The sequence below is a fragment of the Vanellus vanellus genome, assembly GCF_965231255.1.
Source record: "Vanellus vanellus genome assembly, chromosome: 1".
Classification (NCBI taxonomy): domain Eukaryota; kingdom Metazoa; phylum Chordata; class Aves; order Charadriiformes; family Charadriidae; genus Vanellus; species Vanellus vanellus.
Window position 1 is genome coordinate 152,160,149 of NC_138905.1, and position 16,077 is coordinate 152,176,225.

The 16,077-nt window shown below is 41.2% G+C and overlaps 1 protein-coding gene across 3 annotated transcripts; it reads left to right on the plus strand.

The window, feature by feature from the left end:
* Positions 1-248: 248 nt before the first annotated feature.
* On the plus strand, positions 249-14,735 carry LOC309686252 (ashwin; the record flags this gene model as incomplete). 3 transcript variants are annotated; one of them, XM_082498832.1, is made up of 4 exons in its annotated part: positions 249-295; positions 3,943-4,109; positions 9,792-10,164; positions 13,168-14,735. In XM_082498832.1, the coding sequence occupies 3 exons, from the start codon at positions 3,973-3,975 to the stop codon at positions 13,222-13,224; spliced, it is 567 nt and encodes a 188-aa protein (XP_082354958.1). In that variant the 3' UTR covers positions 13,225-14,735. The 3 variants fall into 3 exon arrangements, with proteins under 3 accessions (XP_082354958.1, XP_082354956.1, XP_082354957.1); XM_082498830.1 differs by lacking the exon at positions 249-295 and adding an exon at positions 1,990-2,121; XM_082498831.1 differs by lacking the exon at positions 249-295 and adding an exon at positions 3,580-3,618.
* Between the last annotated feature and the right edge of the window lie 1,342 nt (positions 14,736-16,077).

Here is a 16,077-nt window from a genome sequence, read left to right on the forward strand (position 1 = left end):
GGGGGGGTGGGGAGGAAGGGGACGCGCCGCTTCCGGTGTGGCACAGGCCCCGCCCCGCACAAACGTCAGCGCTTCCCGGTGGGGAGGGACGAAGGTGAGGCCAGGGCCCTTCCGGTCACGCGGGAGAGGAGGGAGGTGGGGCCGCCGTCCCAGCGGTAACGGCTGGTGGGTGGAGCCTCTCGGAACCCCACCCACGGGAGGGGGCGTGGCCTGGCGGCGTGCAATCCCGACAGCGCAAACGACGTACGTCACTGGCGATCTGGGCAGGTCCCGAGAGCGCCGCTTATTATTGTAGGTACGTCATAGTTGTTTGCGGACCAGGTGCTGCCCTGACGTAGAGAGGGTTAAGAGGCGCTTCCGGGACAGCCCGAGGAGCGGCCGCCGCCGCGGGCGGGGCGGGAGGCGGGGAAGTGGGACCGCCGAGGCCTTGCGGGTAACAAATGGCGTAAGCGGCGGTGATAGAGGGCGCCATCGGGAATAAGCGCCGGTAGACGTTGCTGGCTTACGCACTTAAACGATTTTTAACAATTTGAATTAAGTGTTCCTGGAAGTGCTGCGTCTATTTAGGGAAGTAATCATCCCCCTGTACTCGGCACTGGTGAGGCCTCACCTCGAGTACTGTGTTCAGTTTTGGGCCCCTCACTACAAGAAGGACATTGAGGTGTTGGAGTGTGTCCAGAGAAGGGCTACAAAGCTGGTGAGGGGTCTGGAGGACAAATCTTATGAGGAACGACTGAGGGATCTGGGGTTGTTTAGCCTGGAGAAGAGGAGGCTGAGGGGAGACCTTTTCACCCTCTACAACTACCTGAAAGGAGGTTTTAGAGAGATGGGAGCTGCCCTCTTCTCCCTGGCGACAAGTGATAGGACAAGAGGAAACGGGTTCAAGTTATGTCAGGGCAGGTTTAGATTGGATATTAGGAAGCATTTTTTCACTGAAAGGGTTATTAAACATTGGAATAGGCTGCCCAGAGAGGTGGTGGATTCACCATCCCTGGAGGTGTTTAAGAAAAGGGTAGATGAGGTGCTTAGGGACATGGTTTAGAAGTGGTGGTGTTTTTATCAGGGTAGGTTAATGGTTGGACTTGATGATCTTAAAGGTCCCTTCCAACCTCACTGATTCTATTGATTCTATGATTCTATTTAGCAATAGTGTCATGTAGCCACGTGTGTGTTTTTGTTACGTTACTCGTGTGACGTCACGTCTCGCCTCTGAGTTGTGTAAAAGGTTTCAGGTCCTTCAAATTGGACTGCTGCTCCGTGTTCTAACGACAACGCGGTTAATTTGCTAATGTCATCATTTGTACTTCCCTCTTCGGCGTTCAAACGCGTAAGCGCATTAGCACGTTGTTTTCCTTTGGAATGACGTAGCGACTCCTATTATTGCAGATGAAGAAGGGTTAACAGTCACCGCTTTCACCCGGGCACAATTTTAGCCCCCGTTTAGTTGGGCGGCAAAGCTCCGCCTTTACGGCAGCGCAAACGCGCCCTACTTCCTGCTGTACGCTGACGGAACCGCAACGAAACACGCCTTTGCCCCGCCCTCCTCCTCCCCGTTCGGCGGTGTCGGTTGGGATATGACGTCAACCCCTCGGCAAGGCCAAACTCCTTCCCACCCCTGCCCGTCCGAGCCGAGCTCAGCCGGCAGGACGCAGCTCCTGCCTTCCCCTAGCCAGGCTGCCTACGTCGCAGACCGCGTCCCGCGCCAGGACGTGACGCCAGAGCAGCGCTTGGCGCAGCGCGGCCGCTCTGGATAGCCCCAGCCCGTCCCTGTCCGACCGCCCGCGGGTCCTCCGCTCCGGCCGTCACCGGCCCGACGGCACCTCCATCACACACATTTTTACCGGCGGGAAAAACCGGGAAAGCTCCCCTCCCAAACCGCACGCCGCCCTGACGTCACGCTGCGCGCGTCACTTCCCGCGCGGCATTGTGGGAGGCCGGAAAAGGGACCGGGGGGGGGCGGGGAGGGGGAGGTGTCGCCGGGGGAAGAAGATGGCGGCGCAGGGCAGGGGCCGAGTGGGCGGTGGCGGCAAGGAGGAGCGAGGGCTGAGGCGCCCGGCGGCGGAGTTGCTGCTGCACCCGGAGCTGCTTTCGGAGGAGTTCCTGCTGCTCACCCTGGAGCAGGTGCGCCCGGCAGCCGCCGGGGAGATGGCCCGCCCCTGAGGCGGGGCTGGGGGGGGGGCGGCCGCGGCGCCTGCCTCGCCCGGCGGGAAGGGAAGGGGGTTGGGAGGCCTCTCGAGCCCGCGGTCTTGCTTGTGGTCGCGTCCCCCCTCCACGTTAGATCCGCCCTCTTCGTATCCCCGCTTTGCTCCGCAGGGAAAGCCCTAGCCCCCTCCCCATCGCCTACACGGGAAGTTTTCTCCCAGTTCTCTTGCGGTTTCCAAGGCTTTGTGTCGCCCTTAACGGGTGCGCAAGAAGCGTTTGGGGGGGGGAACCCAACCAAAACGCCCGTCTGTGCTGTGCAGGCTGAGTGCTTAGAGGAGGGCTGTACGGTGAGAGGTGTCTCCCTGTTTGCAGAGGGGCTGCGTTTGAACGGCTAAAGAAGAATTTACCCGCATCAGCATGTTTGCTAGACAGTGTTTGTGTTCATTAGAACTATCTGTGAAATGCAGTCTCTGTTCTCTTAAAGTTGCCATGTTCGTACCCAGTGAATTAAGGAAATACCTCCTATGTAAGCAGTCCAGCTAATGCTTAAGTATGTGTAATTGAAAAAAACCTTGAGTTCAAAAGTGAGTTATAAATGCTTTGGGACCGTATGAAGCTTCAGCTGATGTGATTTGGAATACTTGTTACTGCCTTGCCTGAAAATTTTGGGTGTGTGAAAACATAGTAATCAAAGTTGTAGGTTTTTGTATGAGCTCACTGAATTTTTTATGTTCTTGTCCATGTAGTTTATGTGGACAAAAATGTACAGGTTTTAGGCCCACATCAGAACTCATGAAGTGTTGCTGGAACCAGTAGTGGCAGAGACTTGACCTGCTTTTGGTGACCTCTAGTTTCTAAGACATAGTAGGGTTTTTTTTCTTTTTTCATAAGTTTGGCAGGAGGTACCAAGAAGTTTTGTTTTCATAACCATATACACAATTAGAAAGAAAACTGGTGTTCTGTTATAACTGACAGTTACTAGAAATCTCCCTTTGCAACTTATTCTTTGGGAACCGTGGAAGGAAGCATAGCTCTACATCTATAAGTTTAAACTGTGTTATGTTCTAGTTGCCTGTTCTTTAGAAGTGTGAAGATGAGCTCTTGGTATTGTAGTTAGATTAAAGGAAGTGTGTTTAAGAGTACATGAAAACATCAGTCAACAGTATATCTGTCTTTTTTTTTTTTTTTTTTTTGGCTACTATTTTTATTGGGAAAAATGGCAGGGTTTTGGATAGGGAGGGGTTGCAGGGTTGACTTCTGTGCACAGAGGTGATGAACTGCCCAGTACTGGTCACAGCTGGATCCGACTGTCTCTGACACTGATGAATATAACCCATCACACACCAAAATTTCAAGCAGAGGACCTCCTGTCCTCAAATGCACTTAGCAAAGAGTGGCAGCCACAAGGGCCAGGAGGCAAAAAAGGACATACAGGAAGAGTCACCTGAGGAGATATGTGAAGAGATGCTCTTGCAGGTAATGGAAAAAGAAACCACTATGCAGTGACCCAAGCAGTCCTGTATTTCCCATTGCTTCACTGAAGGGAGGGACCAAGTGTAATCCACATGGAAATAAAGGAAATTGACACTAGGAAGGCAGGAGACCAGGCTGTCATTGGCAGAGGGCAGTTCATGGCCTCTCCACAGCGGTCACCCCTGCAGCCCCCTCACTTCTGAAACTTTGGTGTTTATGCTCAATACACTACCTTAAAGTGGCTTTTGAAAGAAGAAATTATGCCACTAAGATGCCTGTGCTTTGAATTTATCATAATAACAACAACTTTTTTTCTGTTCCCCGCAGAAGAATATACTAGTCGAAAATGATGTAAAGATGGACAAAGATGGTCTCACAGATCTCTACATTCAACATGCCATTCCCCTGCCTCAGCGTGACTTACCAAAAAGTAGATGGGGGAAAATGATGGAAAAGAAAAGACAGCAGAATGAGTCAAAAAGTGAGAATAAAAGGTAATTTAGCTTTTATTGGGCTAGACTTGGAGAACCTAGGACAATGCATTTAGTTTAATCTTTGTTTGCCTGATTAATGAGACTTGTACAGCTTTTGGACATTGTTACAATTTACAGAGAATGCTGTGCCAGATCTCCTGTGTCAGAAGTGTTAAATTCTACTATTCCAATGATAGGGAAAAGAGGAAGATAATCTTTTTTTTTTTTGTCATCCAAATCTTATTAATGATATCTACTTTATAGTGCTGCTTTTCATAGAATCATAGAATGGTTTGGGTTGGAAGGGACCTTTAAAGGTCATCTAATCCAACCCCCTGCAATAAGCAGGTACATCCTCAGCTAGATCAGGTTGCTCAAATCTCTGTCCAACCTGACCTTGAATGTTTCCAGGGATGGGACATCTACCACCTCTATGGGCAACCAGTGTTTCACCACCCTCAGCGTAAAATAATTCTTCCCTATATCTATCCCGAATCTACCCAGTTTTAGTTTAAAACCATTACCCCTTGTCCTGTCGCAGCAGGCCCTGCTAAAAAGTCTGTCACCATCTTTCTTATAAGCCTCCTTTAAGTATTGAAAGGCTGCAATAACATCTCCCTGGAGCCTTCTCTTCAGCCTGTCCTCATAGGAGAGGTGTTCTATCCCTTTGATCATTTTTGTGGCCCCCCTCTGGACCTGCTCCAATAGGTCCGTGTGTGTTTTGTACTGGGGACCCCAGAGCTGGACGCAGTGCTCCAGGTGGGGGTCTCATGAGAGTGGAGTAGAGGGCCAGAATCATCTTCCTCAACCTGCTGGCCATGCTTAGTTTGATGCAGCCCAGGATATGGTTGTCTTTCTGGGCTATGAGCGCACATTGTTGGCTCACGACCAGCTTTTTATCCTCCAAGTCCTTCTCGGCAGGGCTGTGCTCTGTCCCTTCACCCCCAGCCTGTATTGATACCAGGTTATTGGTACGTTTCAAGATACTTTATAATGAAGAAATTGTAATTATTTTTTATTTCACCTTATAATTATTACATAATAATCATATTTACAGTGTTTAAGAAAAGTATCAAAAGCATGTTTAATTATGCTTACTCCCTGGACAGGGTTGGTCTACTCTAGGGTCAGGGGTGTATGCTGCAGCAGTTTTGTGTGTCCAATTCAAAACTAACATCTACTTTCTGAAAGAAACATTCTGCCTTGGTTTTAAAACCTTTCTGTTTGTATTTGATTGAAAGCAAAATCTTCCGCAAAAGTTTATTTTACTGAATCTCTTTTCCTTCTGACCTTCCCCCTGCCCAAGACTTTGATTTTGACATGTGATCTGCATGGGCAGCATTCTGATTTAGCTTCTGCAGTAAATGCTAAAGGAAAGGTGGATGGGAATTCTCATAGTTTTGCAGTATTACAGCTTGTTGATTTCATGACTCTGTTTTAGCTTTACTGAAGTTTCTAACTGGGAAAAGCTAAACCAATTCTGTTAAGTGATTTTTTTTTTTTTTTTTTTTTTTTCCTAATTTTTTAAAGTTTTAGTGGCTAGGACACTGAGTTATCTTGTTATAATGTCAGGTTTTTTTCCCATGTGCATAAAAGGTTATAGTACCTCAGTTTGTTTACTGCTTGCAAGTTGAGGATGAACACATAAGAATAGCGTTCGAATAATAAGAAACTGTTGGTGTGCTGAAATAGGTGCAAAATAATTTTTTTTTTTATCAAAGAAATAAAGACAGGCTGGATGTTTTTGAGAAAAGGAGGCAATTTGAATTTTTAGATGGGAGCTTGCCTTTGTCCACAGTTTATATGTAGAATAAGTTTAGGTGCTCTTATTTTGATGCACTAAAATTTAATAATGGTTAAACCTGTTTAGTATATGCTGGGAAAATAGTGAGTAAAAGGAGATACGTTTAATCTACCAGTCTGCTTTTCTTTACCAGTTGCTCTTAGCACTTAACATCTAGCATACCACGCTTAGTCTTTTGCTTTGTTGTTATACAGTTTTAAGATTTTCCAGCAGTTAGTGGTTTTGATTGTAGTACATCTTTCATACTTAACAAATTTGCTGGCAAAATACTGTCTAGAAAAGTTAATTTTTTACTGCTAGTATTACTAACCCCAGAGAAATGGGAGAAACAGACTTTCAGCACTTTCAATAAGTAAAAGTTGCACAGAGGAAAATTCAGTTATAGTATATTCATGGGAAGTGTCAAGGAACTTCAGTCATCTTTTTGGATGTTAAAAGATTACACTTTTTCTCATAGTTGTGTGTACCGCTTAAGCGAAACTGGCACCATGCCATTGTGCAGAGGAGGAAGTAGAACTTGGCGTTCTTGTTTCAAAAACAAAACAAAATTCCTAGGTATTGTGAGGCTGTAAGTTATGTGCAAGTCAGAGGTGGGAACTAACCATGCTGTTAGTTTGGCTTAGAAGTCAGATAAACTGATTGATTGTATGAACAACAGGAGCTTTCTAATGGAAAAGCTCTGTGGAAAGCACAGCTTTACGACATGTGCTGGAATTAATGTGAGGCTCGGAGACTTGATCAGGACAGCTCAGTGTGTGTTTGCATGCCTCTAGTAGTTACAGATAGGAGGTAAAAACACATCAAAATTTGGAAGTCAGTGTTGAATATTGTGTTTAGTTTTACTGCGAGTGATTGAGGGCATGTCCTAGAAGACTTGCTGTATATCAGCTGAGCTGCCATAACACATTATAATTCAATAATACAATCAACTACCTGAGGTCACAGATGATGGTTTCTGCATCTTGTTACTGAATATTTGAGCTTGCAGACAATCATGCCAAATAAAAACAAATGCAGGCTGTCCAACTTCAAACATTTCAGAAAATATTTGTGTTCAGGGACAGTTAATTTTGTAGATCTGTAAGATCATTTTGCCTGCTGGAATAAAGAGGATGGTATGAATCTCAATATGTATATGTAGTTTCTGAAGTGCCATCGAGACTGAAGACTCACACTCAAACTCTGTTTCTAGGAGCACTGTGGTTTTACATGCTCAGAGCTGTGGCCTTGGTAGAGCTCATCATTTCTCCTTAGTCACCTGAGAGGCGGCTTTGGCATCCTCTGAGAACTGCTAATGCACTGATAATACTGAGTTCGGTGTAAAACATGGTAATTCTGACCAGTTTCCAATTTTCACAGGGGTGTGATTGCCTGCCTGTTTTAGTAACAGTAATCAGGGGGTGGGAACTAAAAACTACACTTCTCTCTGGTTTTAGAGTGCTACCTTAAGTACCAGGCTAAGTTGGACAAGAACAGCAGCATTTTTCATTAAATTGTCCTCATAATTGGGAGTTGCTCAGATGCCATCCTGACTACGTGAGTAATCATGTGAAACAGGGGAAACTGAGATTGCTCACTCAGAGAATCTTTTGCTTCCTCTAGGAAATCTTGTATTCTGTACCACGTGTACAAAGTAAACAGCAAGATTAGAGCATGCCCTCTGTCCAGCCCAGTGCAAAGTGTGGCTAGAACATTTCTCCAAGATGTAGGAGATGTGCATTGAAATCTAGGTTTCACAGAGTGTCCTGCAGAACGGGGCACGATCCCCAAACAGTTATTTTCAGCTGTTAGCTAGCATCAGTGTCTTCCTTCAGAAGGGTGCTGGCTAACACGAGTCCTGCTCTGAAGCTTTTAAGCTGCCTGTACTTTATATAAAGTAAGTGAATGTCACACCCAAGGTTCTGTGTTCTTCTGTGATCCATGTATCTAAAAACTAGATGTGACACACTTCTTGACGATACAGCATCCAAATTTCTTTTGGAACTTTCCCAAAGTGTTTCTCTGGAAATGTTATCTGTATTGTGGTCATTTGTAGAAGTGCTACAATTCTAAAATTCAGTTTAGAATAGATAACGAACCTCCTAGAATTGTAGTTATTTCCTGACTTACCAGTCCTCACCAAGCTGAATAATATAAAATAACAAAAAAAGTCTCCACAGGAAAAGCAGACTTCTTATGTTAAGGAAGGTGACTGAAAAAAGGTATAAAATTTTTTCTTTCACATAGTTTGTAAACTGGCTTTCCAAAAAGTCTGCTGGGGAATGTGTTCCTTGTCAGGAGTATTGAATAAATTCTTGGACAAAACCAAAGTGAGCAAAAAGTATCATGTTTTATTTTTGAAGTGTGTGTCAGCTTTTTAGGCTTTTCAAGTGAAGTTATACTCCTTAATTTAATGGATGTGTTAAATACTACTATTGATTCAGTAGAATTTAACTGAAACAACATAACCTGGCTGAACATTCTGGGTCTTGGAACCTATTGTCATTTTATAGAAGCTTTCCTAGAAACTGCATCTACTGCAGATAGAAGCCAAGAGTTCTGTCTGGTTTCTTGACAAACAAGTCCCAAATGAATTAAAGTTCTCTCTTTGTCTCTATCAATTCCGGGAACCCGATGAATAGAAGAAGAGGAGGATCATGTGACATACGTTGTTGTGACCAGATAGTAATCTAGAAGCAAATCTGAATAAGAGCTGAACTTTCTCTTGCTCTGTGGGCTCTCAAATTGTGACTCCTTTAGTGATTTTTTTTTTTTTTTTTAAGAGGCTCCTGTTCTTGACAGAAATTGTGCAAGCAATGTGTGATTTCTTGATATGTGAGGTTTATCAGCAGTTACTAATCTAATGTTGTTCCAAGTAAAACAAATGGAGTCTCTGCTTGCAGCTTATTTTAAAGTCTGTTGAGATACCTAAGATCAATATTGTCAAATTCCTTAATTACAAATTAATGCATATATTTTATTGTTGAAAACACTATAGTTCAACTTTGATTCCTCTGTTTAATATGAGAAGATTAAACAGTAAGTGCGTACTGAAAACTGAAGTTTCTAAACAGGAGTATTATAGAATTTAATGGTGGCTTCATTTTTTTATTTGTTAAATCTGTACTTCCCAAGAACTTTTTCTTTGTCATTCTTGAGCAATGCTTTTTTAAAACTCTAAATTCATATAGAGTGAGCTATGATAACTTTGTGCTTTATTTTCTGAGAGTCAGGATATTTCCTGATACTGCCCTTTTGATGTTAGCTTGATAGTATTCCTTTTTCATAAATCAGCTGATACTAAGTTGGCCAGCTGTGACTACACATAGGCTTAAAGGCACAAATTATTAAAAAAAAGAAGTCATTAAATCAGCTTAGGGTTCTTGTTCAAGGACAACTTATTTCAAAAACAGGTATGCTTTTTTTGCTTGATGTTTGATTGTCTAACAGTCTTTTGGACTATCTTAATATTACAATTTTGAGTAAGAGTGGAAACAGGGAGGTTTAGAAATATTGGAATATTAGATGCTGGTTTTGTAGGTAAGGTAGCCACGCACTTTCTCAAATATTCACCTTTTGAAATACTTATTATCTATTTTATTACTCTGGAATAGTTGCAGTGGTATAAGCATACAGTCTTTGGTCATTCAACTGTAATTGTCTGCCTCGAAAGTTCTTCACACAACCTTTGCTGAGGAACACTGCTCCTCACACAACCCTCTGCCCCCCTCCCCCTGTTACATTTTGGAAACAATTTCTATTGCCTAAGTTTGGAGCAGCTGAGAGTTGAAGGTAAGTATTTTGGGATATGTTTTCACTTAAGCCAAGATTAAATTCATTTTCACTACTTGTGTCTTGGATATGCTGTTTTTGGATCGTTTAGCTTGTGTTTCTGAGAATTTTACAATTTGTATTTTCAGTGTTAGAACGGTAGAAGCTTTAAGGAAACGACCATTAATTGTATTTGATGGCAATTCAACAAGTACAAGCATAAAGGTGAAGAAGACAGAGAACGGAGCTGCTGATCGCCTAAAACCTCCTCCAGCTGGAAGCACCACCAATACTGTTAGAAGATTATCAGTTCCTTCAAATGCCTCAACATACATTTCAGCCTCCAGTTTGTCAGAGGACGCTAAGCTGGGAATGAGGAATAATGAGGCTAAGCAGAACAATATTTCAAAGACTAACAGCAGCGTATTGGCTAGTCTGAAGGTGTACCCTTTGTCTCCAGTAGCAGGAACTACTGTTGTGAAGTTAAAGAGAGCTGTTCCAAAAGAAGAATCTGATTTGCCGGTATGTGCGTTCAGTATCTTGTTTTACAGTTTTGTTTTGTTTGTGTTTTTTTTTTTTTTTTTTTTTTTTTTTTAATTGAAACTTGCAGGAGCCAAAGGTAGACCCTTATAAGAGTTTCCAGGATTATTTTATTTTGGAGTAATAGTAGAGTCTTTATTTACAAACAGGCAAAAGTGTAGCTGGTTTGGGAAAGATCAGAAAGAAAGAAATGAAGTACTACGTACTTGTTCATGGGAAACTTCTGTGTGAGAGAGGCAGCCTTGTAGAAAACATGCATGTAATTTTAAAATGAGTAAGTAGGTAATACTCAAAGTGGTGCTGGTAGCAGTCAAATAAAACACAAAATAATCTTACTGGTAGGTCTGAGAGAGAGAACAGGTATTAGAAAAATATGAACAGCCTTAAAGGGAGGACAAGTGGTCTGTTTCTGTAGTAGGGAAGAAAAAAATGGAATGATAACATTTGTAACAATCACACTTGAATGACTGAGTAGAACAAGCTTTCATTTGTCAAAGTGAAGGAAGAGTTGTTACGAGAACTAAAGTGAGATGCTGAGAGCAGTAGAATACATCCTTAGAGGAAGAACACCATCTGTTTTAAATCTCACATAGGAATTGGCAAGCTAGAGGAAGGAACTGGATGTAAAAATCTGGAGAGCTGCCTAGATTGTGGGTCTGAATGAGAAGCCATAACAACAAACCATACTAGTTGAAGGAAGAAGCCAAAGGTCGAGTGCTCATTTTGAGCCATGGTGATCTTAATCGGGTACCCAGGCTTCTATAAGATGATGAGAAAGACATGCTGAGATCTTGAACAGAAGGGTGCTGTTCTCAAGTAGAAGACTGGTGAGTGAGATGTTAAGCATAAAGGTAAATAGTTATTTTCTTTCTGCAAGTCAGATTCAGCTGCAAACAAACTTTCTGTAGAGAACAGAACTACGCTACAGATAAGGGCAGAATGAGGGTGATGAGCTGAAGTGATGAGAGAAGAGATAAGGCAGGATATATGAGTTCAAGAGGGCATATCTTTGAAAGTGTAGGTAATGGTGCTGAATGTAGCTGCTAGTGGGGGAGAAGGATAGAACACTGGTTAATTTTGGCAAAGGTGTGATTAGCCTTTAAGGGCTTGTCAGTGAGCAAGGAGCAATGGGCTATCTCTTTAAAACATGCTGTGAGGTAGAGGTAAGTCTTATATTTGTGTTGTATCCCTTCATGGTACAAATGAAGGAATTTTCACATTGCTACTGGAATATGGGAATATCTGGAATAAGTCTGAGCTTTTCAAAGGAAGAAATAGAAACATCTGTTCTCAGTTGAACTGCAGGGGGAGCTTTAGATATGCAGTGTGCAGTTACATAGATTAAAATTTTCCCAGGACACCAGACCTAACTTCTCTTTTCTCAGTATTGCCTCACAAAATGCTTTCTATTCAAATTGTGTATTTTTTTTTTTTTTTAAATCCTTTCATGAAAGAATGCAGGTAATATCCTTGCTGCATGGATTGGTAGGTTGTATCAGACTTCTGTTAAACATGAACACCTATACATGTGGCTGTTCTGAAAGATAGCTTTAGCAGCTTTTACAAGAATCATGGCTGAGACCCTGAGTCAAATTAGTGCTGGAGAAGTGTGTTTCCTATTAACAGTATCGCTCATTTATTTTAGTATTTAGAACTCTTCTTAGTATTGGTCAGATCTCAAACTACAAAACTACAGAGCTTTTGAAACTTGTTTAGCATACACCTCACAGCTTCTTTAATTTAAATGTTCTGTAGATGCAATTATGAACACTTTTAAGTGACACTGTATAACTGACACTCAAAAGCTATGAATTCCCACACTTGACTTTCTATCTTAGCCACAGTTTACGTTATTTAAGTTAATACCAGTAAGTTCAGTCATGCCTTGGTTAATGTTGGTCCGACATGTTTGAAGTTAGGCAAATGTGTTGTATGGATGTTACTTTACTGTCTGAAATTAAAGATTGTGGTACTGAATAACGAGTAATGCAGCCAGGAGGAATCGGTACACTTGGCGGATCGCTGTAGAATGTAAAGCCTGATGTATTTTTAGTATAATGACAGTGGTAACAATTTCAAGCAAGCAAATGTTCCTTTACTTTCAAGAAAAACTGTAGTTCTTGTGCTGAATGGCACAGAACTGTGCTTCTGATCTTTTAGTCTAATTCCCTTCAACCTTTCAGTGGTTGCAATCCACAGGATTGCTGTAAATAAACTAACATTTAAACTCTTAAGGAGAAGAGATCTCTAGGTTGTGTTCCTCAAACCCATGTGATGCAGAATGTTCTCAAAAACTCATATACCTGTCTTTACTCTGCTTGTGTAAACTGTTAAAGCTCTAATTTTTCAAATTGTTGTTCTTATTTTAGATGGTGAAAGGTAATTACTTCAATCTCCCATTGTTTTACTTTGGTCTTGCTTGATTTTTTTCTGGTTTCTTGGGGCAGGGCTTGAAGGATGAGTTCATCTGATGCTTTGGCAGTTGTTTGACTTTTCTATACAGGTCATTACAAAGGAATATATACATTTCCGTCTCTTTTTCTAATCTTTTTACTATTTGACAAAAGTAAATTGGTTTCCTAGTTATATGTTGTTTTTTTTTTTCTTACACAATCCCATTTCAACAAGTATTTTAGGAAAGCAATCTGAAACAACTTTAAAAGTATGTTTTGAATCTCCAATATGTACCTGTTTCTAAGCTCCATAATTGAAAGGTATTTTTGCATAACTAATTGTAGGATTAAGAAAAAGCAGAAGACATGTATGATTCACAGGTAGTTAAATTCATTTGCTTTATTTTTATGTTCTCTAGAGAAGTTCTGTGATATTTAACTTTCTCCACAAGGTGGCAATAGAAAGCTGTTGTAGTAGCATATAGGTGAGTATAGCAGCAGTCAGTACTAGATTGGAACATGGCAGATTAATTACTAACTTCTACTTGCACAGTGTATCTAAGAATACTTATATATTTTTCTTGTATTCCAGAATGACCTAAAGCCTACGGAAGCAAAGAAGAAAATCCAGCATGTTACGTGGCCATGAAGTAGCTAATGGTGCTTGAAATGTAAATGTTACTTCCATATTTTCAAACAGATAAGTCATATTTACACAGTTTAAGTACAATTCTTTTTAAACCTTACAGGGTTTCAGATTGCTGTGAAGTTTTAACAAGTTTAAAAGTTCCCTGTTGTAAAGCTGGAATCATTATCACCAGTCACCTTAAGAGTGTCTACTCTTGTATACCAAGTAGTTCATTACTTCTTTGAAAAGTGGTAATGTTACAATATACTAAACCCCTCACTTTTAGTTTTCAAGATTATTGTAGTTCATCTCCTGCATGTCCCTATGATTCACACGTATAAGTATATATGTTTTTTTGTTTTGGTAAGATTCAGTTTTTGTTCCACTTCTGGTTAAATAGTTAAAATAGCTATTGAGATTCAGAGTGATCCCAAGAGCCTTCTTGGCTTCAAAAAGATAATTCGCTTAGATGAGAAAACTGACCATTCTGCTAATAAGATAGTCTGAGACAATTTTTTTTTTTCCTTTTTATTGCACAAAACAGGAGTGTAGAATTTACAGGGCAAGTTAGGTTGGTAATAAGAGATGAACTATTTAACAGCATTACTTCAAATTGAAGTTTCTCTTATTGACGTATGAAGTAAGAAATGCACGGATGAAAGTATGTTATTAGACTTTGATATGAATCTTTGAGAGGAAGTAGTGAGTGGATTAGTGCCATGTTTTCTTAAATACATAGGCATATTTTATACATGCATAAGTGTAAAAATGTGCTGATGTAGCAAATTTGCTTGTTTTCCTGATTACAATCATGCTTATAAAAATATGATGAAAACCTATGGAATGCAGGCCAGTGCTTTCTCAATTTACTAACAGTTGAAGAGGAACAGGAATAGGAAGACAGAGAAGTACCTTGAGGGCATTAGTGTATGTAGTCGCGTTCTTAAAAAAAACAAACAACCAACCACCCAACCTGTTTTCCCTTCCTTTGATAATTTAACATGGATGTTGGTTTTCTGTGAAACTTGTTGTTTCGTCTGGATTATTGGTAGTGACTTATGAGGCAGAAATCTAGTTACGTTGCTGGAAACATTGTCATTAAATCTCAGTGGCTCACGGTGAAGCCAGTTTAGATCCATTTTACATGTGGATGATAAATAATAATGCTCCCAGACTTAGTAAAACCCCAAATCAACTTCTGAATCCACTTAGTTAACTCACTAAAAGAAGCTGTCTGTAGTGATCTGAAAGCTTGTTTACATTTTTAATATTGGTTAATATTGAAACCAAAAAACTGTAGCTTAATTCATTACTGACAGAAGTTCTCCATTCACTGTTATGACATAAAAGGCACTTCTTGAATGCTGTAAAATGGTAAGAATGTGTATGTTTTGAAATAATGGTGTGCTGTTTCCCTTTTACTAAACACTTGTGCAGTTTTTGTACTTGAGTACAGCAAACTTTAACGTAATGTACATTTTGTATGTAAAGAGTTGTCTTTTAAGTAGCCTTATCCTATTTAAATAAATTCAATTAAAAGCAAACAAAGTAGTGCTGGCTTGTTTTTGTGGTATATTAAGCTTGTTCATTTTGTACAGTTACATTTCAGTGGACTTGAAGTGCTTAGAGCTTAAGAAAAAGCTTACAGGGTAAAAGGCTCAGTAGATAGATACTTTGGAATTTTAGCAGCAGTTAGTATCATGTGAAGTGCTTGTCCTTCCACTTCAAGTGTAACAGTCTGGTAGGAATTCTGTTTTGTGGGTGGCTTCTTGGCAGCGGTTTAGAGTCTAGGCTGTATTTCGTTGTAGTTTCAGTTGCTAGGAGCATGTGCGTGTTGGTATGTGTTAAGGAGTGATACGCAGAACTGTACTGGAATAATAGCGTGGTGCTGCTATTGCACGGTAACAGTCTTGTTTTCAGGTCAGTATGCTTTCCAGCCCCATGTTTCACCTACCTTTCCCGAAAGCTGGGACCATTTTGCCATCTGTTGTAGTGCTAGAGGGGCAAGGTGCAAGCCATCCCGCTATTACTACCTTCCACTACCCTCTTAGCTAATAGTAATCCTTCTCTCAGCAAAGTACTAGAGCAGAGCTGCAGTGTGCTGGGGGATTGCCAGACCCCCAGAAGAGAGTAAGTGAGGTGCTCGCCCTCCTTTGGGAGGCATGGATATAAGGGTGATTTTTATGGCTATCCTTTACTATGGCCTTCATCATAGAATGAAGTCACCAAAGGATGGAATTTAGGCATTCAGTGAGATCAGATTAGTATGTAGTGTACTTCAAAAATGTCAGCTAGCTAGGTTCTTCAAATGGTGTACAGTAAACCAAATCTGATGCATCTGTTGAGCTTGTTGAATGAATGAGCAAGGAAGGATCTGTGAGCTTAACACTTGGTACAAAAAAAGACAAATTCAAGAGTGGTGGCAGGAACTAGAAGCAAACTTTCCCTACCCAGTTACACACAGAGTAAGTATATTCCTAATTCTTCTCTCCACATCTGAAGGTTCCTGTTGGAAGTGTGACTTATTACTTTCCTCCTTTTGCTGGATACAAATGAATTCTATCTGGAAGGTGTACCAGGACCGTACATCGCATAACATGGCTATATTTTTGCTTTAGGAAGTTATCTTCCTTTGGATTGTTTGCTCTTGATTTTATTGTCCTGCCAGCATGTGGTTGCTGAGAGTTGCCTTTGCAGCAAACGTAGCAGAAATGATGCCAGAGCAAAAGGTATTATGTATTGCAATACAGCACAAAATTAAAGCGTGCCCTAGTATGGAAGATAAACTTCTGACTTTTGCAAAGATTAAATGTCTTTTGTCTTGACTGACTTGCTTGCTGAGAACAATGATATTTTGGTTTTGAGTTTAGAGCC